At 37.9% G+C, this 17664-nt stretch overlaps 1 protein-coding gene across 1 annotated transcript; it reads right to left on the bottom strand.

The window, feature by feature from the left end:
- Window positions 1–2541: 2541 nt before the first annotated feature.
- On the bottom strand, window positions 2542–4254 carry LOC135769149 (uncharacterized). The gene is made up of 2 exons (XM_073814105.1): window positions 3702–4254; window positions 2542–3533 (listed from the first exon to the last, which is right to left on the bottom strand). Exons 1-2 carry the CDS (start codon window positions 4252–4254, stop codon window positions 3076–3078), a joined length of 1011 nt encoding a protein of 336 aa, XP_073670206.1. The 3' UTR covers window positions 2542–3075.
- Between the last annotated feature and the right edge of the window lie 13410 nt (window positions 4255–17664).

The raw sequence follows: 17664 nt of genomic DNA, 5'->3' as shown, positions 1-17664 counted from the left end.
TGTGCGTACGCACAGAAGTGTGTGTAAAGTGTGCGTAGGAACAGTTTTACGCAAAGTGTGGAATTGATCAAATTGCACTTATACGTAGAAATGCGTGTAAATATACACACAACTCTGAGTATGCGCACGCAGAGCATCTAGTGGTAGAATAGCGATACTACACAGGACCGTCCATTCCCAGCGTTAAAAGAACACTTTGTCTATTTATCCCCCCAGGTGTTAAAAATGATTACTGTTAATAAAGTAACTGCAAATCAGTGTTGAAGTTAATTAATGAAATTAGTGTCTAACCCTATATTAGAAAGCTCTGTCAAATGCTTGACACAGTGCAATGGCTTATCTTGCATTATTGGAAGGCTTGGCAAATAATCCATTCCGCCGGGAGCGCGTTTTCAAAGATCGCGCCGATTATGCTGGTTATATGCGTCTGTCCAAGGTGGAAGGTTCTGTCATTGTCTGTCCTCCTACAGTTGCACTGATATCACGCCGGTGTGATGCGTGTTTTTTTTTGCTGATAATTTAATGTCAAACCACTTTTCTTATTTTTGGAAGTGTTCTCGTACCCGACGGAATTTAACTCACTGGTAACATATTCCCATGCAGATTTGTTTTCTTTTGTTAGTCATTCCTCCTGCAAAAAGTGAACCAAACAGGATGTGTTATTAGGATTTAACCCCATCCACCAGTAACTCAATTTCTGTGTCGGTAAAGTTCCTCTTTTACACTCTCTTTGCCATTATTGCGATGAGGGGAAAAAGCACAACCACGTGACTTATAACAGGAGGTGTTGTCACCATATATGGTTCATTAGAGGCGTTTCAGAATGCAAATGACCATGAACGTGCACAAACATGGTGCTTAAAAACAAGTGGGATTTATCATCAAGGATTACTTACTGATGTGCGTACGAACCCCGTGCGCACGTTTGATAAATCCTGATTTTTTTGTACTTACGCACATTCTAAATTTAATTCGTAGGTACAAATATAGAACATTTTCTACTCACTGTTGATAAATGAGGCCCCTGGAGAGGTGACGTCTCCGAAACTCAACGCCTCGATACCGGGGATTCATCAAGGCTCCGTGCCTGGACCACTGCTTTTTTCGATATAAATGACATTCGAAAACATGGCTTTTCCTAAAACTGCTCTGCGGTTGACACTCAACTTTACTTGTCGTTCCACCATGATGACCCCACGGTTTCTGCCTGCATCTCAGCATGCCTGAGGGACATCTCACTCTGGATGAAGGATCACATCTCCAGCTTAACCTTGCAAAGACAGAACTGCTTGTCATATCTTATGAACCAAAGATTCAGCACAACCTTTCCATTCAGCTAGGTACCTCGACCATCACACCTTCCAGGACGGCCAAAAACCCGGGAGTGGTCATTGATGATCAGCTTTGCTTTACGGCCCATGTTGCCAGCACCGCTCTCTCTTGTAGATTCATTCTCTACAAAAATAGGAAAATTAGACCTTTTCTAGATGAGCATGCCACCCAGGTCCTAGTCCATGCTTTTGTCCTGTCCAGGCTGGACTACTGCAATGCACTACTGGCTGGACTTCCATCCTGCACAACCAAACCCCTACAGATGATTCAGAAAGCAGCGGCAAGAGTGGTCTTCAATGAGCCAAAGAGGGTGCACGTCACTCCTCTTTGTCAAGTTACACTGGCTCCCTATAGCAGCCGGCATCAAATTTAAAGCTCTGCTCCTGGCCTTTAAAACCACCACTCAGTCAGCACCCCCTTACTTTCGCTTGCTTATACAGCCTTATGTACCCCCTCAATCGCTGTTCTTTGTCAACGAACGACGGCTTGTGGTGCCACCTCAAAATTATCTGCCGGACATGATCTGCTGACTCTGCAGCTGTCTTTAAGAATCGGCTAAAAACCCATCTCTTTCGCCATTACTTCACCTCCTAATATAAGACATACTATCTTTTCCTTTTATTTCTGATCTCTATCTATACATTCTTACAAAAAAAAAAAACACTAACCCTTGTCTATGTATATTGTGTTGCACTTGATGAGACTATTTCCAGTGCACTTATGTATTGCTGTTCTATGTGTTGCTATAATTGCTTCTATTGTTTACCTCATTTGTAAGTTGCTTTGGACAAAAGCGTCTGCTAAATGACTAAATGTAATGTAAATGGGAATGGAAGCTTTTGAAATTGGGTAGGCCAAATCTAGGCGGAAATCCCATAAATTGCCTCTGTGCTTAGCTTATCAGCGTATGCACCATAGACTGTAAAAAAAGAGGGATGTAGTATCTGTGACGCCACCCATAGTGTTTTGAAGATAAACACAAGTAAAAATCTAGTTGAAGTACAAAGGCAGTGATTCAGTGTTAAGATTCTATAGAAAATATATGTGATTTAAGTTATGAAACTTAACTTTAACATCAGTTAAAAGATAATAACAAATAACAGACTTCATATGAATAATAAAGAAAATTAATTGATGAGACCAAAAATGCTAGTTAGATATATCCAAAGGGAATATTTCATGTTTGACCATCAGACACTGAAGGGCAGAGCAGCTGCAATGAGACAGCGGCAAATTTCAGAAGGAGTTGCAGAGATGAATTTGCCCTCGGCGGTGTACACGACACTGACAACCCGCTGATCAACTTGAACTCACATATCCAAAATTGTCAGAGGAAATGTTAATATAGGCGCTTTCTTTACTATTTAACCACAGATTTAAAGTTTATTCATCTATATTCTCCATAAATGGCTACATTTTATGACACAGAGAGTAATATTTTGCAGGTTTTAAGCTCCTTTGCCATTAACGTGAATTGCATTCTGGAAAACTTGTACACACAAGTCCCCTCCTGATGCGTCCTCGATAAAATGAGCGGATCAAGAACACATCCTGAGATGTTATGTGAACTTGACTTGATGGGAACTTGGAATTGGAACAGTACTTGGGCCACGAATTATGACGTTTCACAAGTCCACAAAAACACAAGTACAAACAAGAACACATATTGAGAAACGGCCTCAATCTTTTTTGTCGTACACCAACTTTGTTGTCATATCCACACTGTTGACACATGAATGGTTTCTATTGAGTGTGGATTCTCATGTGTTTGTTAAGGGCAGCTTTTGTTTTAAAACTCTTTTTACACTCATGGCATGTGAACGGTTTCTCTTTAGTGTGAGTGCTCAAATGTACATTATGGTTTGTTTTTGTCCCGAAACTCTTTCCACACTGATGGCACACGTATGGTTTCTCTCCGGTGTGAATTCTCACATGTGCATTAAGGTTACATTTCTTTGTAAAACCCTTTCCACACTGATGACAAATGAACGGTTTCTCTCTGGTGTGAGTTATCATGTGTCTCTTAAGAGAGTCTTCACTTTTGAAACTTCTTTCACACTGAAGACATGCGTGAGGTTTCTCTCCGGTGTGAATTCTTAGGTGTTCATTAAGGTTACGTTTCATTTTAAAACTCTTTCCACACTGATGGCATGTGAACGGTTTCTCTTCAGTGTGAACTGTCATGTGTGTCTTAAGAGCACCTTTACTTGTAAAACTCTTTTCACACTGAAAACACACGTGAGGTTTCTCTCCTTTGTGAATTTTCATGTGTGCTATAAGGCCACATTTAATTCTGAAACATTTTTTACACGCATGGCATGTGAACGGTTTCTCTCCAGTGTGAATTCTTGTGTGTATCTTAAGGTTACTTTCAATAGAGAAACTCTTTCCACACTGTTGACAAGTGTAAGGTTTTTCTCCAGTGTGAATCCTCATGTGTACCTTAAGGTTAACTGCAGTTGTAAAACTCTTTCCACACTGATGGCATGGGTGTCTTCTCTTTTCGGTGTGAATCCTCATGTGTGCTTTAAGCTTAGGTTTTGTTATAAAAATCTTTCCACACTGTTGACAAGTGTAAGGTTTCTCTCCGGTGTGAACTCTAATGTGTATCTTAAGTTGACTTTTATCTGGGAAACTCTTGTCACAATGCTGGCACGCGTGTGGCTTTTCCCCACCATGAGCTTTCTTGTGCCGGCTAAGGCCTGATTGAAAAGTGAAACTCTTTCCACACTGTTGACATGTAAAAGGTTTCTCCTCACTGTGAGTCCTCTTGTGATCTGCAGGGCGTTCATCTTCTCTGAAACTATTTTCACACTTTATGTCTTCTGTCTTCAGAGTTTCTTTCTGTAAAACATTATGGTTTATTTTTACAATCTGATGTTTCTCATTCACTTCAGCTTGACTCTCCTCTTTTACTTCCATCATATCTAAAATGAAGACAGTAAATAGTTCATATTGATAAATCAGAGTGACAAAACACATTTGAGATGTCATGTATTCATGTTATTTTTAATGTGAAGTACATTATGTCATTTCTATTGTCAATTTCTGTTTTTGTAGTTTAACTCTTGTGCTGTGTTCAAAATCCTATAACACTTCTGGTGTTTCCAATATCACCAAACATTGGATTCTATCTTTTGTCAACTTGTTTTCTTTCAGTTATGACTGGTTTTGTATTTCAGTTTTGATCTAATGAATTATAGGCCTAATTAATCTGAGCTTATGCACCTCAATATTTTAGTGAAAACAGCATTATCTGTGAATAATTTTGGCAACCTTAAAGCTGCGGCAACTCTGGAGGATTGAACTAATTTCAAATGTTAACATTTTTTATGCCCCTCCCTCACTACCACTGAGCAACTTCCCTTCGAGCTCGTCCTTGTCAGTGCGTGTGCACCAGTATTATTTTGAACGCATACTTAGCAAGAATACTTAGATTTTTTACATATCACTCAGATAGGGCTGTCGCGGTAACCGCATTACCGCGCCACTGACAAGCCCAAACACATGGAAAAAAGCAACCGCAACAACCGCGCCTTTCACGTTAAATTCATGAAACTATATGCCGCTTTGTTTTTCACGTCATACAGTACATGTATAATAAAGGCCAAATAGATTCTCAAGAGTTAAGAGAGTAGGCCAATTTTTTTTCCTAAATTTCAATTAAAAATGTAATACTTCATATTTCGTTAAATCATACAGTAAATGTGTGAAAAAGTAAAACTGAGATGACAGAATAACTGTGGCGTCGTCTCCCTCTAGATCCAGTTTTAAAGATTAAAAGTACTTTAATATAACTGATCAACCCAAATAACGCCAAATTATATCTAGGTTGCTTACCAGCATTAAAACCTCATAAAAAAGACCTTTATAGGTTTTTTATAGGACCTTTATAGCTTTGTGTATCTGCAGCGTCCACTTCGTGGATGCAGCCAATATAAAGCCGCGGTTGCTTTTGTGAATTGACTGCACACTTGACTTTCACCTAGAGATTTAGATAAGCAAGTTTTTCATCAACAGTATCTGCGTGAAACATTTTAAACATTGATGATCATCTGCCGACTCGACCGTTTCATCACATCCTCTATACACGGAGAGTCTGCTTTAGTAACGGCTTTTCCTTCGCTCCGCGTGAGCTAAACGTTTCTGCTTTTTACTTTTTTACTCGCATATATTTCTACATATTTTTGACAAAGGAAGACACTTATAATGTAAGTTATTATTGATAGCATTTAAGCTTTTTCTGAAATTATGACAAATCTGTGTGACTAAAAATGACCTCTCCAGCTTAATTTAGCCAAAATAATGATACATTCGTTTTCATACCTTATATATAAACGTTAATTTATCTACTAATTATTAAAAATGCCCTAAATTATTATGCATTGCCTTCTGTATTGCCTTCGTTTTGTATATTTACAGGTGCACAAATACTGGCTAATTTTAATTTCTTTAAGACACTGCTGTCTTCTGTATCGACCGATGCTCTGTTAATTTGCGCTTAAAAAGCCTAAATGATGTTCTTCAATTTATTTTGGTTTTCCCAAAAATATATTTAGCTGTAGTATAGCTTGTGTTAATCTTTTTTTCATAAGGGGAAATACATGTAGCCTACCATTCTTCTACATTAGTTGACCTCATTGTTCTGGATTTAAAAAATAATTTTATTTTAGTAAATGAAGGTGGTAAAACCGCATACCGCACTGGTGAGCCACGCAAAATCACTGCAAGGGAAATTCCTTCACTGCGACAGCCCTACACTCAGAAATACAATCAATGGTTGATAAAGCACAATTACCTGTCGAGAAGAAATGTGGCAAGCTCTGCATCCAGCTTGAACCCTTTAAAATCACGTAGATTCCTCCACATTTCAAATGCCGGTCCGATATTGACTGTAGTATTATAACAGGCACGGTCGCTTTCTATCTTTGTTTCCTTTTCATTGGTTGTTTTCCTAGCTCTGGTTGTTAACCAAGGAATTGGAAGTTTGTTAGTGAAAGTTCAATCCAACACACTTGTGAACTGTAGGCGGATGCACGTGATATTGTAACGCGCACGAGTGGGAGGGGGGATCTGTGGTGCGTGCAGGAACTGTGATTGACAGGCAGATTTTACACAGCCCTGCACTGATTGGACAAAATGAACCAGGAGCGGTGGAATTTTGCAAAACAAATAAAATGCTCTAGGTGGAGCTACACTGAAAAAAATGATTCATTGAATTTAATAAATTTTTTTAAGGTAAGTGGTTGCAATCAATTTATTTAAGCTACATTTAACAAAAAAAGATTAGTAACGTAAAATAAAATATAAAACTTTTGTTTAAATGTAGCTTAAATAAATTGATTGCAACCACTTACCTTACAAAAATTGATTAAATTTAATGAATCATTTTTTTCAGTGTAGAAGCGCTTTTTTTTCTCATTTATGTTGTTCTATCGGAGAATAGTGTTGGTTTTTAGTGAATATGATCAAAAAATACTAATAAAAAAAAAAAACGTTGCAAATTTTACATAATGATTTCATCGTAGGGTGGAAGAAGGTGCATAGTATTTGTCTTTAACTCATCTTGTAAATATACTTATGCCGCAATAGTTAGCCTGTCTGGAATAGAGCATTATCTGTCTGGAATTATCCTTATGCCCTAAGCCCATCGAAGATCAGCAGTGCAACATTGTATGGACAATTAACATACACTTGAAATAAAGCAATGAAAAAAATACTTTTATCTGGATCGGTTCACGCGTCTCTTCTCTCCCATTAAAGGATACAAAAACACAGTTTAGAACTGCAGGTAAGGATAATGGCTCTTATATTGGGACCCTTGATCATATATTTTCACGTGATGCGACTATCAAAACATGTTATGAGAAATCACCACTGATATTTATTAGAGCTGAACGATTAATCGTTAACGATCGTGATCTCGATTCGACCCCCCGAACGATCTTAAGCAGGCATTTTGACGATTAAGGTAATTATATTTTCTAGGAGGAAAGACACAGTCTCGTCAGTTCTCTCGACAACACGCAATCACAGTGGTCGCTAGGGCTGGGATGGTTGTAATTACCACCGCGGTGGTGGAGTGTGACCCGCGGTCGGGAAGTGCGCACTGCGGTGGTGTGCACGTCACAAATTATGAAAAATATAAAGTACAATCTCGCCCAGTGAGATATCTTCAGGTTCGTGTTAACAGCCAGCAGAAGCGGAGTTAATGCGCTTTTTGCAAGGGAAGGCAACTGATATCAGTGATGACCCGCTGGCTTGGGGGCGGAACAATGAGTCAAGACATAAGCCGTTTCTCTATCCGAAGACTGTAGCCTACGAAGGTCGCATTTGCAAGCTGCATACGTCATCAAGACTGTCTTCTTTCATAACATTAACAATTATAAAGTGACTATTAATCTTTGTTAATCATACATTGTTGTAATATGCTTATGACTTGCAAATGTCTGAAAATAATAAACCAGGCTTGATGACATATAAAGCCTGCATATGCGACCTCTGGAGGCTGCAGCCTTCGGATTGAGAAACGGCTGTTCTCTCGGTCACGAAAAAGTATCAATCTGCGCTACCAGTACACCATCAGAACACGTTTTCAGCGTGGCTGGAAACATTATTACCCCAAAAAGGTTTCTGACTTGTTTCACGAGTGAAAGTGCTACAATAAACACGCAGATATGCGCCGATCCCCTGGGTGCTCCGGGGCTCGCCTCGAGCAACCACTGAAAATGCCAAACACATTGGTTGAAAGCCTACGGGGCTGCCGCTCACAAAAAGATAAAGAACGAGTTCTAATCCAAACTGATCCTCCCTATGCCTTATTCCCTTCGAAGATCAGATCTCTTGATGAATAAACTATAGAGAAAGCTGGCAAGTGTTGTCTTATAGTGTGGCTAATAGAGCAATAAAATACAGCGTCTTTATTTGGATTGACTGTTCATGTTACATCCTCTTCGTAAAGTGCCCTTCATGGGCGCAAAAGGGCATTTGGAATTCACCAAAAATATTTTCTTATCGGCTTGTGAAACCATTCACGTTTTGACGCTTTCTGCATGTCTCCGATGAACTTGACACCTGTGACTGCCGCAGTCCACCTCAGCTCAATATCAGCCGAAGTATTAATAAAAACATTAGTGAGGTAATACGTGTAGCAAATTCTCTGAAGAAATGTTACCATATTAGCAAAATAAGCTGCCGTCAGATCAATTGCGGCATTCACGCGCTCCTCTGAGGATCTCATTTTTCAAATTGTTCTTTTAAGTCAGAATATAAAAAATAACCTGGACATATGTTCTAACAAAATTTGTTCGATTTGTATTATTAGGGATGAAGATTTTTTCAAATTTTAAACTTATTAAACACAGCGCATATTTTAAATGAAAATATATTTGGAAAGAAATTCAAAAGTTGGCTACATTTAATCTTTAACATTAGATTATTTAATATTTACATTTATTAATAAAATAAACTTTTTAAATGTTTGTTCATTATTACTCTTAACGAAAAACTCAACTCCAATAAAATTGTAGGTCCAGTGACAAACTTGCTTATATTAAACAGCTTGTTTATTAATAAAACGAATACGACGGATGGTATCTGCGTTAAAACACAAATAAATGAGAGACATAATTTTTCATTACTACGAAATTTGAATGCTTATTTGTTCATTATTATTTTTTATTAAAACAGAACAACAATAAATGAGTACAATGACTCGCTTATATTAAACAAAACGTTTAATAGACGGAAAACATTTTACCCGCCCTATAACATAAATAAATCTACAGATCCTTCGATTTTTCAAATCAAATAATTGGTTTCCGTTTTTTTATCAATATAAAACTACAACAATGTAAAATATGAACAAACTTTCCTAAGTTAAAGGTAGGGTTACAGATTTGATCCTGAAACATTTTTAGTTATGCTGGTTAAAAGTCTCCTCACATTCTGATAGCAATCACTGTGTTAAGTTGTTTAAATGTATTTGTAAAAATTTATGTCATCTGTGAAAGGCGTAGGACCAAAAAATGTTCAACAAATCATAGATTTCGGTCCGAACGGACGTTTCCTTTTATGTCCCTCATACGTAAGCGTAATTTGAATTCCCACCGCGCAGCGAGTCCACGCAGATACCATACGTCATCGGCGCGTTCACGTGCGCTCTGGCTGTAAACAGTGAGAGCAGCAAACTTTTTGACAACCTACACAGGAGCAACAAAACTAAATGCATCTTTTATAACAACAACAGCAAAAACTGCCTGGATCAGCAAGAGCAAAAATCCAAATTAACATCGGAAACTTTACTGCTTTACCGCGAGATGCAAACAGCTACAGGAGGCAAAGGGTCTGAAAGGTTCGTTGCACTGTTTATTTTGGTAAGGTAGGTACGCGATATGTTTGTACTGAGATGGATTCAGATATTCTACTTTGATGAAACGTTGTGTTGCTTATGAAATTTGTGTTCGTTTTCCGGATTAGCATAACGATATAGTTAACGTCTACACAATCGAACGTGTGCTTAAACTAATTCTGATGTAAACCAGTTGTTTATGTTGGTTATTTTGGAAGTGTTATTCACTTTGTACTGCAAAGTTTTCTCACTGGTGAATGAGACATGAGACGTGACCGTCTGATCTGTGCGTGTTCATGTGTTTGGAAAGAGGCGTGACTTTGGATGGCGATTTGACTTGAGGGTGGGATCGGGATTTCATTGCTAGGCGGCTACCGTTAGCATTTTTCAAAATGTGTTACCCTACCTTTAAGCGAATAAATCAAACTTGAATCCTATGTATCATCAAAGCTTTCCGACTTTCACATTCACGTGACTTTTGTGAGTCAGGAAATTTACACCATATGAGTGCAGTATAATTTAACTAGCGATCGTCCTGTGCTGGTGTGATTACTTTTTGCGCTACAGAGAGCAAAACACTTCAGTCGACCATTCATGCATTTAAGAGGCACCGAAATGAGGCATCGAAATCTGTGTTCTGATTCGGTCCGGTATGTACCGCCCATATAGGCATCGGTGCCATAATGGCACCGGGTTTCGGTACCCAACCCTATTGCCAAGTAACCTTAGCATTGCTTGACGCTGTGACGAGCACCCACCTGCGGAGAAAGAATTTGGTGCCTATAAACACGCACGTTTGTTAAGAACTGTATATCTAATCATCATTTACATTTTCATATTTCAAAATATATGTATGCATTATGTATAAGAATAAGATCTATACTGTATGCATCAATGTGCACATGGGCATACTAGGGGTGGCACGGTTCGGTTCGCTTGTCACCATTCGGTTCGCTTGTCTCGTTTCGGAGCGTGTGTGCGTCGCACGGTTCATGGCATGCGCAATGTAGCCTCGTGCCCTGTATGTGACTCAGATAGCGTATTTCCCTTTCGCGAATCACGTGAAAGAAGAGGTGACTGGTGTGGAGACTGAGTGCTGCAGGTCATGTTATGTGTAGAAATGGCAAGTGGGAGAGTAAAGGAAGTCTGCCCGCATTTGGAGGATGCGCCACCATCGTTTAAGTTTGGTGTGTGGAAACATTTTTTATTTCATGTTACCTATGATGACAGCTGAAATAAAACAATAGTTAGAACTGCAGTCTATGGGTTGAATGTGTTCAAACAGCCCCAGGAGATCGCCTTCTCTCCGACCATTTATCTAATCTGAGGTACTGAACACAACGTCTTTTCTGAATTCTGCCGGGAACATACAGTGAACAGCGCTATTTTTAGCCTTTTATTGATAAAACTAAAGTGGCTGATTTCGGCGTAGTTTCATTTTGCTAGCGTGTGAAAGCTGTGCGATCTTATTTCATAAATTGCCCCTCAAAGTAATCAGGACAGTTGTCAAAAGTGGACAAAAGAGAAGGATTTAAATATTACAGTTGTAAACGTTATGTTTCTCTCTCGTCCACATATACTCTCTGCAGTATTTAAGCAGCCTCTCAGTGGTAAATCTTAGGCAGTTTGATTAATCCAAGTCATCTTTGTGTGCTAAAAAGGGCCATAACTTCATGTAGATGGCAATACACATTCTCTTTTTTTGCCAAATAAATGAAAAGCATGTTGAAATCATCAAGGTCTTCCCTCTTGCTGTATCACAATCTCATCTGGCTTTCCTCAAAGATGGTCCCAATAATGTGCTTAAAGTCAAATTCAGTTTGTGCATGATTATGTGATATAACATTTTTAATACTGTATCCTAAATTATGGATAATTAATAAATTCATAAGACAATACATTTCTGGAGTGTTAAAAATGTAAAGAAAAAATAACAACATGAACCGTACAGAACCGAGAACTGTGGCCATAAAACCGTGATACAAACCGAACCAAGGGTTTTGTGAACCATGCCACCTCTAGCGCATACGGAAGGTGAACAATGACCTACGTATGGGTCTCATCTGAATCTTTCTAAGCAAATGTTCAAATAGGTTCTATCTTTAATAATCGACTGCAGATTTCAATATTATACATATATATTCTTGACTGGACTCATCTTAAAGGAGCAGTGAATCAAATACTCAATTTTAACTTGATAATTTGTTATATAAGAGGTCATCACACTTAAATGAACACCTTGCAAGTTTCAGAACTGAAAACGTCTGTGCTACTGAAATATAAACGTTTTTGGCACCAAGTCAGTACAACGGCCGAGTGAGGAATTCTGAGAAATATGACGTCAGAGTAGAATTGAGGCACCTCCACAAACCCAAATACAACGACCACTTTTGTAGCCCCGCCCACAGCTTCGCACACATGTGGGCCAAAAGCAAAGCAAACCATGCAGTGTCTCAACAATCAGTAAAAATGTCTTTAAAGATTGCCAAAATGTAACCAAAATTACTTTTAAATAAATTTTTTCTGAGAGACTTTTGTGGCTCAAACATCTGTGTTCGAATGCTATTTTTACACATCAATGTTTTTAAAACACTTCCCCCCATGTAATGACGGGGAATGAAGCTGTCCAATCATAGCAGTGGGCGTTTACATCCAGGTCTTCAATGCGGCCCGCCCCTTCAAACGAAGCTTTTCTCCTGAGAGCTACTAATCCATGTTACAAAATAGCCTATTATTTATTGCTTTTCATGTTTTTGAATGCAAAAACCACGCGAAAATCATAAGTAGACAACAGTATAAAACAATAAATAGACAAATTCACCGCCCCTTTAAATAGATCCAATCCATGTTCAGTAAAAATAATTTGATGCCGAAATAAACTATTGGCCAAGTGTATAGTTGCAGTAAAGGCATCCCTCTAGAGTACCTCTCCATTGTGGACTACTTGTGGGTTGTTTGTTGTGTTGCGGTAGATGCAGATAAACGGCATGAAATTTATTCGAGATGGTATACCAGGGACATTCACATACGTGCGCCTTCCGCATGACATCATTTTCGTCATCAGGAGGGTTCGCTGTCGTCTGTGCGCTGCCCAAAATTTGAGACGGTGCAGACAGTGCGCATACAACAGCGATGTGTGAACACTACCATTCGTGCGACCATAAGCTGTTTGTCAGCTCTTGATTCCGCTTTTTGTCAGAATGTTTTTTTTTTGCACAACTTCCACACAACATTGTTCTGATGCATTTCCTTCCACAGCACTTTTTTTTACATGTTTTTGTGCTTTTCCTGTCACATGGCGATGGCGCAACCAAATCCCACAGCAACACTTGTTATTGGCTGTTTGCTTGTCACTCACGACACTCACTTTTATCAGGGTATATAATAGGCTGTTTAATGTTTAGGAACGAGGATGCAATGTAGTCCAATGTATTTTTAGCCATGCATTAACATGTGTCATATGTTTTTCTATCATTATCAATAAAGGTGTATCGACGATACATATAAATATCGTTTTATTGCCCAGCCCTAATCTAATGGATTTTAGTTTATTATCCACTCATGTTTCTCAATGCCAATTTTTTTTATGAACGCCGTATTTTCCAGGCTAAGTGTCACACATTTTTTTCATAGTTTGGCTGGTGGTGCGACTCCTAGTCAGGTGCAACTCATACATCAAAATTCATTCATACTGACTAACATGACCCAAGCGACATCATCTACAGCAGTGATTCCCAACCGGGGGTACGCGTACCCCAGGGGGTACGTGAAGAGTTTCCAGGGGGTACGCGAAAAGATTTACATTTTACTTTGATCTCATTTACTTTTAATAAAAATGTCTTTCGTTTGTCCAGTCATTTACCTAAGATTGATATTTGTGAGGAAAGCATTGTAAAAAGGACAACTTTGTAATTTTAATCTTATCATTAATATAATTAGGCGTCAAGAGTAAATGCGCTGCATGATCCAAAACGCAATAGCGATGTCCAACTCAAGAAAGATCTGACTATTTTCAATGAACCTGAATAGTTTCTAAAGACACAAAGTTTATTAACTATAAATAATGTTCAAATAATGCTATAATAGTATTCATTCCCGCTGCCATTACATTTTCAAATTATGCAAAAAAAACTTTTGCATTGTTTTTGGCTAACATATTGTCCCGTTTGATGTCTTTTGTATTTATAGAGAATGTCATAACACATTTTGTTTCTCTTAATATTTGAACTGAATAATTTAACTTATTTGCACACTTTAATTATCAGTAACTTAAATTGAGATTGTAGTAAATTTAGGGCATTTACTAAAAAGGACGTTAGAGCTCAATTCCAAATAAGCGCCGGAGTGGATAATTTGCGTGTGATTTACTACAAAGGCGCAAATAAAATACACAGGCACAATAATGACATAAGCACATTTCTATAATGACCATTGCAATCTATTAGAGCAGCGCAAATTAGTACAGGGTCGCAAATAAGAGACCTCGGCAGGACATCGCAATGAAAATGCGGATTGCGGAGTGTGAAATTCCAGCTAAGTGAAAGTAAGAACCGGAGGACGAAAGATGAACGGTAAAAGAAGTTTGAAATACCTGATTTGAGTTCTCCTCGTGACTTCTCCTCCTCTTTTCTTCAGCAAATTAAACATATGGCTTGGCAAACTATATATATATTTTTTAAAGTATGTTCCTCTGGCAAAATTTAATACTCTCCTCGCATTAATGTTGCTTCTAAAAGGAAAACTTCCACAAATGCAAATGCAATAAGGTCGCAAAAATAACACATTTTCAGAGCTAAATATCTACTGCGTGTCTTTAGTAAGTTCAGTCGTTATTTAACGCCAAAATGATGGTTTGCGCAAACTGTTAGTAAATCTGTCCCTTAAAGGGGTCATATGATTACATTTTTTTAATTTGTAAAATAAGTCTTTGGCGTTCCCAGAGTCCATATGTGAAGTTTTATCTCAAAACACCCAACAGATAATTAATTATAGCATGTCAAAATTGCCATTTTGTAGGGCTGAGTAAAATGTGCCGTTTTTGGGTGTGTCTTTTAAAATGCAAATGAGCTGATCAAATGCAAACACTGATCGCAATGATAGTGGTTTGTTGAAATAAACATGCTACATCAGTCAGTGCTTTTTACTTTAATGTTTAAAATTAATAAATATTACTAATTATTTATCTTTAAAACACAACTTAGGTTTAGTTTCGATGAAGGGGTACTTGAGCCTTACTGATAGGGCTGTGGGGGTACTTGGGGCAAAAAAGGTTGGGAACCACTGATCTACAGCCTCAAGAGTCCGCTATATGCTGCTCCTGTATTTATGTAATTCAATGGATTCAGTGATGTGGAATGAGGAGCTCGGTGAACTTGATTCTCACTGGTTTGTTATTTTAATTTAGTCTCCCAGGTATGTTCTGTATGCTATTGTGTTAGCTGAATAACTGTTAATGTTACATTAAAGAGCCACACAGATCCAAAATCGAAACTGACCTGTATTGCAGTGTGTCATGTAGCTGTCCATCAATGTAAACAACGTGTAAAGTAGTTGGAACCAAAATGTGCACGATTAATAAAGTTATTGGCTTCTAAAGCAGGGAGTCGACTCTGAATCGCTGAAACGAGTCGTTATATGTATTGGATCTCCTGCCTGTCTTTATCCACGTCACACAAACGCTTCCACGTCACATGAGAAATTACAGTGTTTTTTGACCTTGCATGCATTTAAACCTGTTGTCCGGGACTTATTAACAGTGAAAGGACTCTTAAAATTGTCATCTTACTGGCTCTTTAACATGTACGTACACCTATTCAGCCTGCTGTTCTGTGTGCTATTGTTTAGTTGAGTAACTTGCCTTTCCAGAATAAATGTCTGTCCCTGGCCTTGGATTTTGTGAAATAATTTTCTAAATAAATGTCACTTATAGTCCAGTGCGACTTATAGTCCGAAAAACACATTAATAAAGATTGAAAAATAGACACCAACCTATTTGTTCCTCAGTATCTTCATCCTGTATTCTGCATGGTTGTGGATCTGTCATCGTCTTAAGCTCCTCTTTCACCAGCATCAACATTATGTCATGAAGATTTCAGTTGTCACACATGGAGTGATTTCTCTGTGTGTTTGTCTCCAGCATTTATTGGTGGATTGTTGTAGGAGGAGCTTCACTGAAGATCTCAATCACTTTCACTTTATGGGTGTGAACTAAAGTTGAAAGAAGAGACATTAAAACATTTAATGTCAGTAAAACATTCACCATCTGTTTCAGACTTTTTAATGTTTTACTTGTTTAGTTTATTTGTGACAGATAATGAGTTTGTTTCTAATGTTGATCCTCGTGTAATGCTAACAGTCAATCTTATGTTATAGATGTGTAATGATTAATTGTTTTCTTAAGCATTAATTACAGATCTGAATCTATATTTGGTGTAGACCTGGGCGATTGTATGTTTAACAATCGTACAAATAATGATTGAGGATTAAGGTTTTGAATAAAAGTCAGATACACATGTCAAAGTAAAAATGGTGCAGACATCATATTATTGCAGCAGGGTTTTCCAGCATTAAAAATGATTTAGGACCATCCAGATTACAAAAATTATTTTATTTACTTTTAATCTGTGGACGCTATGGTAGAAGTAAAGACTGCGGATCACGGATGGATGAATGAGTGGATATCTTATCTATTATAGGCAGATAAACAATATCCACCTTTAGTATATAGACAGAATTTAATTATTTGTGTTTAAACTAAATTTTCTAGCAGGTGTTACAACAAACCCTCTGTTTGTTACAACCCCACCTATGAGGTAACGTTTGCACTCCTGTCACTTTCTGTGTAATTGTACGATAACGGTAGATTTCACAAACAAACTTTAAGGGGCAGTTTTCAGGACAGGACAAGGTTTTAGATATTTTAGGCCATTTAAGTTGTTTTACAATCATAGCTTACAAAACCAACAACTTATGTGCATATTGAGACAAAACAATGGCAATGATGTATTTAAACTTATGTCAGTGCAAGCTGTTTACAGTTAAGACAACTCAAATATGCGGAGACTGCAAGACTTGAACCCTTTCTGGGAAACCGATCCTAAGTGTTCATTTGTAGCAGAGATTTGTGTGTAAAAATTATTAATCTAACTCAAATATTTTTGAATGATAGAGCCCAATCAAAAAGCCTTAGCTTGTTCCCCGCTCTCCAATAATTGTATTACATATAAAGGTAAATAAGAACTAAAATAAGAAGTGATAAATACAGATGCAGTTCTCTGTTAATTTTAAAGTTGTCTGAATAGCGCACATCTTCTGTTTTTAGTCCTCGATCTCCACAGTACACTGGTTCATAATACATGGGTAAAAACATTTAATAATATTGGTATTAAACGTGCTGGACATTACCTCAAAGTACACAACTGTATGAGTCAGGAGATGTTTATGACGCTGTCCGGACAATGGATCCCTGCTCCAGAGACAACAGTGAGTCCGGGTCAGATTTTCAACTTCATCTCACTGCTAACGGTTAGCGTATTAAGAAATCCTGTCTTCTGTTGACAAACCAATAAAATAATCGAAGACGGACACTTATTTCAGTGCTCACTTTTTTTTTTTGATTTATTTATAGATTGCCAAACATACATAATCCAAAGGATAACATGTTAAAGTGTAAACACTTATTTCCAACATGGTCCTTGCATTGACCGAAGCATTTACACGTGGCTGAAGACATCAGGCTCTAGTGACGACCACTTAAAACACTGATTCGTGAGGCTTCTAAACCTTTACGAGTCTTTTGATTCGAATCTTCTTCTTCTGGAGTTTTATGGCGGTTGGTAACCCAACTTATGGTGCACTACTATGGGGTCAGATTTGTTTCGTATTTCTGAATAAATATACTATGATCCACAAATAAATATAGAGAGTTTCATAAATATTTTTTAAATCCACAAATGCACAATAAGCGAACCATAAATATATCT

Source organism: Paramisgurnus dabryanus, chromosome 3 (assembly GCF_030506205.2).
Source record: "Paramisgurnus dabryanus chromosome 3, PD_genome_1.1, whole genome shotgun sequence".
Lineage (NCBI taxonomy): Eukaryota > Metazoa > Chordata > Actinopteri > Cypriniformes > Cobitidae > Paramisgurnus > Paramisgurnus dabryanus.
Note: the sequence above shows the minus strand (reverse complement) of the source record. Positions and strands in the feature narration are given on the sequence as shown.